Here is an 8,007-nt window from a genome sequence, read left to right on the forward strand (position 1 = left end):
CTCACTTCTTATTTCTTATATATACAGTCTTATTATATTCAAAATGCTGTATTACTTCTGAAAAGCTTTATACATTCTGAAAACTAAACTATTCTTCCACTAGACAGAAAACCTAGGAAACTTAGCATTCGCGAAGCTTCTATCTTTGAGAGAGAAAGGTCTGTATTTTAAACTTTTCTCTCTTTTTTTTACTATATATACAGTCTTGGTGGATTTGAAATTGAATACTGTAACATCGAAAGAGTTTATACTTTCTTAATACTAAATACTTCTTCTACTAGACGGAAAACTTTGAATATTTAGCAGTCGACAAACTTATCCTTTACGCAAGAACGACTTGTATTCTATTTTTTCTCGCTTCTCATTTATCATACATACGGTCTTGTTACGTTGAAAATGTATTATCAGAACTAGGAAAGACTTTATAGTTTATGAATTACGAATAATAAACACCTCTTTCACGAGACAAAGATTTTGGAATATGGAACATTCGCCAAATTTGTATTTTTCGAGTGAAAGATGTGCTATACATGCAACCTGTCTACGTTTAAAATGGAACGTAACTATAAAAGACTTTATATTTTCTTGATACTGAATACATCTTCCACTAGACAGAGGGAATTTGGAAAATTTGGTATTTGATTTTGTTGGAGACATATACAAAAATATACATAGAATGGAATACAGAATTTCGGCCAAAGGCCAAGCGCTGGGACCTATAAGGTCATTCAGTGCTGAAAGGGAAACTGAGAGTAGGAAGTCTTGAGGGTGTAACAGGAAGAAAACCTCAAAGCTGTTGCACTATGAAACGATTGTTAGGAGAGGGTGGATAGCAAGATGGAAGAAATAGAATATGAAAGGAGGTACAGTAAAAGGAATGAAAGGGGTTGCAGCTAGGGGCCGAAGGGACGCTGCAAAGAACCTTGAGCAATGCCTACAGTGCACTGCGTGAGGTGCACTGCTGGCACTACCCCTGTACGGAAGACATTGAAGATATGATACAAGCATTAATGGGTCACAATGAGACCAGACGACCCAAGGAGCGAAAGAATAACTTTGCTAACTAATGGAGCCTAAAAAAATGTGGTATTCCTGTTTTACAGGAAGAGCTTCTTTGGGTCAGGTCAAAGACAAACAACATTTAGTGCCAGTGACTATTTCAGTACTACAATTATCATAGAATTAACTGGATACACATGGGGTGATTTTTATGGCTTAAACTGTCAACACACATAATAGGTAGTTAAAATGAAGACTCTACAATAATTTGTCTCAGTAGCACGTTCTTTGAAGAGCAACACGAAAGTCCTTCTCAAAATTAATAAGATAATTTTTCATAATACTGACAAAATGGTTGTTCCACACTTTTACAGTACAGGAACGAGTAATCTCTTATACACTTCAGCTGTGCAAAGATGCTGATAACTTTCTGAAGAAAGGTTAGAATGAACTAACCATCGTGTCTCCAGAACGAGTAGAATTCACTACCCATCAACCCCAAGCACGAAGTATAGGCCTAAACCAGCAGTTTAGTTAATGCAACAGCAACATTCAAAGTAGTGTAATATGATGGGTTGGTTGATAGCACAGATATGATGACTGGCACAGAGGTATGATGCAAATAACAGTTTATTATCGGAGGGAAAAACTGCCATGTCGTATGATAATAATCATGAACATACGTAAACCAAAGCTACAATGAATCTTGAAAATTAATCGATAATTTTACATAGTGGCGAAGTTAGTAATAAAAAGCCACTAATTAAATTGATACTACATAGCTAACCTTACAAGTTAGTCACCTGAAACGTATTTGAACTGGACGGACTTTTAACAAATGACCCAGTTGTATGTCATATGACTAAACTAGCACATTTGTGGTTTTCTGTTGACTAACGGGAGTGAAAGCTACCCAAATTAAACTACAAAGTTATAGATTTCATCCTGATGTGCTAATAACTAAAATGAACTCTTTTATATCCAAAAATTTCTTAAAACACATCATCCCAGTTCGGTTAGTTTCGTAGTGGCGTTGGCTGTACAACGGCACGTCCCAAAATCTTCCCTCGATCAGTTCACTTGGTACGAGTGTTCATCTTCTACATGGGATAAACATCATATCTTATTTTACCCTCCTTTTTCACTAACAGATTTACAAATAGCTTCTATTGAGCCTATTATTTTTTACGTATATTAACTCAGTCTTTCCATTAACAGGCGTGTTAACTTTGATGTTAACAGGAAGTTAATGTATTTTTTTCCCTCGTTTAACTTAAATGTGAGTATATTTCACACAATGGTAATCCAGTCGATCGACTAATAGCCTTTAATCGCTGTCTCTTCTCCAATCTATCGCCCGTATTTCAAACGCACCCTAGCGGGAAAGTTCGGAATCACTCGGAATCTCTCTCTCTTTCCAAAACAAAGTGCGCAGTCATTGTCAATCACTTGGGCGAAAAAAAACGAAAAAAGATGTCTGATTCGTGCTGTAGCCCTTCCGTATTAAATAGATTCTTCACGCTGGGAAAAGGAAAGCGTGTTTTCTGTTTTTGAGAGAGAGAGAGAAAGAGAGAGAGAGAGAGAGAGAGAGAGAGAGAGAGAGAGAGAGAGAGAGAGAGAGAAAACGTGTCCGCACGTGTTCGGATTAGAAAATCTGCGAATGTAAAAAATGTAGACATTCGTCGTCAGGTTGTGACGAATGGGGTGGCAGGCTTTTCTGAGTATTGTAACCAATGTTGAGAGAGAGAGAGAGAGAGAGAGAGAGAGAGAGAGAGAGAGAGAGAGAGAGAGAGAGAGAGAGAGAGAGAGTAAACTGTAAGGAACTAAGTCGTGAAGTGAAATAAAACTGGTTTACGAAATGTATGTGTGTGTGTTTGAGAGAGAGAGAGAGAGAGAGAGAGAGAGAGAGAGAGAGAGAGAGAGAGAGAGAGAGTAGGGTCAGGAGGTCGTTACGGATGCCTCAAATGAGATGAAATCGAAAATCACCAACAACGGGAAAAAAAAAATAGTGGATTTGGCGGTAAAAATTTGGGCGCGAAATTCCGATCTTCCAAGCGTACAACTTGTTTCTTTTTTAAGCTTTAAAGAGTGATTAGAGGAGAGGGGGAGGGGGTGGAAAAGAAGGGGGAGGCTACTAAAACCCTCCATGGGAAAGGAGGACGAGACAGAGATTCTCGCTTCGTATATAAACAGCAACAGAAGTCTGTTCGAAATCACAGTTCCTTCCTGAGCAACAATGGTAAGTTGGCCTCGTCCGATTCTCCGTCTTTTAGCGTTCGATAATGCGGTTTATGGCTTCGTTAGGGTAAAAATTTTGAAATTCAGGGAATCCTCATGCTTGAAAGCATAATATCACTGTTTGACAAACATTTAATTTTATAAAATAATGCTTTTTACTTTTCTAGTAGACCGTTTCAGATTTCTAAACAATTTTGACATGAATCTTTTACTTATGACGTTCTATGATACATTCTTCTGGCGTTCTTTGACATATCTTATAATAATCATGGCTGGAGTGTGGTTGAAAACAAACTGAGATCTCAAAGACTAAGATATGGTTTGGACATGTGATGAGAATGGGTGAGAAGAGCAGAGAGTCTATAGTGAATAAAAGTAACTTAATCCATCTTCAACTCATCTGTAACTTCAGTTTTGTGGGTAACTGTATACAAGACAATGACGGGAAGCCATTTCTGAAATAAAAGGGGCTCTAACACCGAGGGAAACTTCTCTCTCTCTCTCTCTCTCTCTCTCTCTCTCTCTCTCTCTCTCTCTCTCTCTCTCTCTCTCTCTCTCTCTCTCTTGATTGATTGATTGATTGAGTTACCCGTCTATTTACCTCATTAAATTTCTCCCATTCATTTCAGAACCTGGGAATACCAGTTCTGTTCCTGCTAAGCGGATGTCGTCTGCTTTCGGTACAGGCACAAATTCAACAGTACAAAAATGTAGCGACTGACTTGATTGGTAAGTTCTGACACAAGACAGAATGATCTGAGACGGCTGCACTAAACCCTCGTAATAATAATAATAATAATAATAATAATAATAATAATAATAATAATAATAATAATAATAATAATAATAATAATATGTTTTGTCTGAAAGGACTGCCTACCTCCTCGTCCGCTGACCTCTCTCCTTCAGCAACCCACGATGGTGGCCATGGACACGAAAAGTTCTTCATGTAAGTATAACCAAACACAACTACTTAATTACACATTTATGTATCATGAAAGAAATATAAAAGCTATTAATCACTCAATCCACAACAATAATAACGGCAGCGACGAGAAACAAAAACAACCCACAGTCGAGACCAGGGGACACTACTGTATATAGACGAGACAAGGGCACATTAGTTAATACAGGCAAGCCAAGGGGACACAATATAGGTAAGGTTAAAAGATACTAGTTTATAGAAGGACCAGGAAACACTAGTTTATATAAAAACCATGAAACACTAGTTTATATAAAGACCAGGAAATACTAGTTTATATAGGCAAGACCAGGGGACACTAGTTTATATAGGCAAGACCAGAGGACAATAGTTTATATAGGCAAGACCAAGGGACAATAGTTTATATAGGCAAGACCAGTAGACACTAGTTTATATAGGCAAGACCAGGAGACACTAGTTTATAGGGGTAAGACAAGGGGACACTAGTTTATATAGAGAAGACCAGGGGACACTAGTTTATATAGACAAGACCAGGGAACACAAATTTATACAGGCAAGACCAAGGGGTCACTAGTTTAGAAGAGTCTCCCCATCAAGCATCGTCCGTTTTCTCTAATGAACCCGTTTTCTTTCTCAAAGGGGTAATAGTAAATGTCTGAATGATTGATGGAAGTACAGACGTACCTTCATGAGTAAGTGCTTATGGGGGCGGGGGATAGGTGGGCGTATGGGTAAAGGGGGACGCGGGCGTGGGCGTGGGGGTGGGGAAGGGAGGGGAGTTAGGAGGGACGTGCGCATGCGTCAAATTAGGCCGGACGTTTATGAATGCAAGTTGGGTCTTCGGGAGAACGGGAATGCAATCAAGTTGGGGAAAATATAAGTACGTACGCTACGTACGTTTGTGTGTGCGTGAATAGGGCTCACGTACCGTCAGCTACGTAGATGAATGATTAATTAATATATATGTCCTCTCATTTTACTCAGGTACGCCCACCAGCCTGATAAAAAGGAGTATGAATTCGGCTTCAAGAGAGGTAACGGCTACCACACCGTAGAGAGATACGAGAAGGGGGGACCCCACCATAATTTCAAGACCAAGGTAAGGCTGACATAAGCTTTGTTTTGACGCGAGATAGAACAGAACCCAGTCGACAGCGTGACTGTAAGAATAATGGTTATAATGTGGGGAATTGACGCAGTCCTTAGCCCGTAATGGGACACGACTGGTTTACCTGTGAAATACGATAGCCAATCAGGTGGTACTTAGGCCTAATATCGATGAGCTGACAACATTGATTTTTTATAGACACTTTTAGTGAGTTAATGAATAAATAAACAATAAATAAAATGGGAAATATTATATGGGAAAACATGGATGATAATATAAGAGAAAAACTGGAAATGAAATAAATATAAACAAGAAATAAGGAGAGAAAATGAAATCAAATTGAAAACTTCTGCCACAAACCTATTAGTGCTGAATTTGCTCTGATACTTGATAATAACTGTATGAGAGAGAGAGAGAGAGAGAGAGAGAGAGAGAGAGAGAGAGAGAGAGAGAGAGAGAGAGAGAGAGAGAGAGAATCTACACACACACACACACACACACACACATATATATATATATATATATATATATATATATATATATATATATACATACATAATTACACCTGTCCTCAGATAAATCAATTATTCCACAGGTACGTTGGCACGATGCCAAAGGAGGGCATGGCGAGCATTACTGGGACTACAACCATGCCCCTAAATACCACGTGAGTCGTTGCATGGAATTTTAAAAATTTATATATTTGTTAACGTTTTAAAATTTTTAACTTTTCTTATTTTTGTTTTTCCTACTCTTGAAAACAAAAACATTCTAATTATAATTCTGAGTGTATTATATTATTTCTAATTAAAAAGAAATATTTGTTGCACTTTCAATCGCCATAATAATATATTTTGTCTCACATTCTTAGAGTACAATATTCTTTTTCTAATTCCGGTAATAAAATCTATTTCTATTTAAAAAAATTAGAAAACATTCAATTTATACTGATATATTTCTATTTCTTTTCTGAAAAGTAAATAGACTATTTTTTTTAAAGAAAGTGATGGTCAATTTTGAAAATGGACCTTGACAAGTTTTATTATATATATATATATATATATATATATATATATATATATATATATATATATATATATATATATATATATATATATATATATATATATATGGTAAACAGAGTGAAATTTTGAATAGTGACGTCATTACTCTATGACGTCATCACTTATCTGTGACGTCACTCCTTTCTCTATGAAGTCATTTCCTTTTTAAATACCACTAAGGACGATCATCACGATGATCATCACGGCGGCGGCGGCGGCGATCATCACGGAGATGGCCACGGGTACAGCGACGATCATCACCATGACGTAAGTGATGACGTCACGGCGTCTGTACGGTGGTCTTTTGGTTTCACTGTGAAAAAAAAAGAAGCTTATTTGCAGATTTTCTCTCTCTCTCTCTCTCTCTCTCTCTCTCTCTCTTATCAGTTGCCTGGACTTTCTTTCTCTCACTTTAAATTTCTCTCTCTCTCTCTCTCTCTCTCTCTCTCTGTCTCTAATCAGTTCTCTGGACTTTCTGTCTAACTTTAAATCATTTCTCTCTATCTCTCATCAGTTGTCTGGACTTTCTTTCTCTCACTTTAAATCATTTCTCCGTATGTCTGTCTGTCTGTCCCTCTCTCATCAGTTGCCTGGACTTTCTGTCACTGTAAGACACCTCTCTCTCTCTCTTTCATTAGTTGTTTAGACTGTCTTTCTGTCACTCAAAGTTACCTCTCTCTCTCTCTCTCTCTCTCTCTCTCTCTCTCTCTCTCTCTCTCTCTCTCTCTCTCTCTCTCTCTCTATCTATCTTATCAGTTCTTTAGACTTTTCTAGCTGTCATTCAATGTTATTCCTTGATGTAGGTTAGAAATAACAATAGTATATTATCCGAGATTCTTTGTGACAATTCACTCATTTTCAAACATTCTTATCAATCTACTTAACTCTTCAATTTACTAAATCTATTTCATTTACTTATTTCTTCGTGTGTGTGTGTGTGTGTGTGTGTGAATCCAAAATACAAAACTGTGAAAGATTTTCACAATTTAGAAGCCATGGTGAGTAAGGCCTTTCATGAAAAATTATACACATATTCTGATGTTCAATTACAGGATTGGGGAACTACAGAAATAGGCCGGGGTGGGGTGGGGTGGGGTGGGGGTGTGGTGGGGGTGGGGGTAATTTTTGTTATTTTCCAGTTTTCCTTTTTTTTTTCTCCAGGATCATGGAGGCTACCACAGTGAGCCAGTCCCGGATTACGTTCCAGCAGCTTCCAGCCGTTCTCTGGACACTTCGGGAATCCCAGCCATTCCAGCCGTTCCTGGAATCACCAAGAGAGAGGGAATGGCCCAAATCTACGAGCCCCTCGACGCCTACCTCCCCGAGGTAAAGCCTACGAAGAGGAAGGGAAATAAAGTTGGCGTCGATAAAGATTCCGGCCTGGACGAAAAGGAGAAGAATAAGAAGAAGAAGAAGCTTCGAGTATCCATAGGGAAACAGACTTCCGGTTACGCCTCTTCCAGCGTTCCAGAGGCTGAAGTTCTGGAAAAGGAGGAGGAGAGTCCTTCAGTTTTCCCAGCCCTCCTAGGATTCAATCCTTACAATCCTCCTGATATCGCCAGGAGGGAGTTCTACCCTGAAGGATTGTCCCCACCTCTAAAGGCGTCTTCTGTTCCTTCTGCTACTGGACATCCTTCCAGGAATCGAGACAGTGC

At 38.5% G+C, this 8,007-nt stretch overlaps 1 protein-coding gene across 1 annotated transcript in view; it reads left to right on the plus strand.

Annotated features, from left to right (window-relative positions):
• The first annotated feature begins 3,946 nt into the window (after positions 1-3,946).
• The window catches only part of LOC136830084 (uncharacterized), a 4,832-nt gene continuing 771 nt past the window's right edge, over positions 3,947-8,007 (plus strand). Inside the window, exons 1-6 of the mRNA XM_067089278.1 lie at positions 3,947-3,966; positions 4,108-4,186; positions 5,165-5,279; positions 5,884-5,955; positions 6,533-6,619; positions 7,514-8,007. The exon at positions 7,514-8,007 is cut by the window's right edge and continues 771 nt beyond it. Of these exons, the coding sequence (XP_066945379.1) occupies positions 4,185-4,186; positions 5,165-5,279; positions 5,884-5,955; positions 6,533-6,619; positions 7,514-8,007 (770 nt within the window). The 5' untranslated portion in view covers positions 3,947-3,966; positions 4,108-4,184. The remainder of the gene's footprint in view (positions 3,967-4,107; positions 4,187-5,164; positions 5,280-5,883; positions 5,956-6,532; positions 6,620-7,513) is intronic.

This window comes from Macrobrachium rosenbergii, chromosome 46 (genome assembly GCF_040412425.1).
Source record: "Macrobrachium rosenbergii isolate ZJJX-2024 chromosome 46, ASM4041242v1, whole genome shotgun sequence".
NCBI lineage: Eukaryota > Metazoa > Arthropoda > Malacostraca > Decapoda > Palaemonidae > Macrobrachium > Macrobrachium rosenbergii.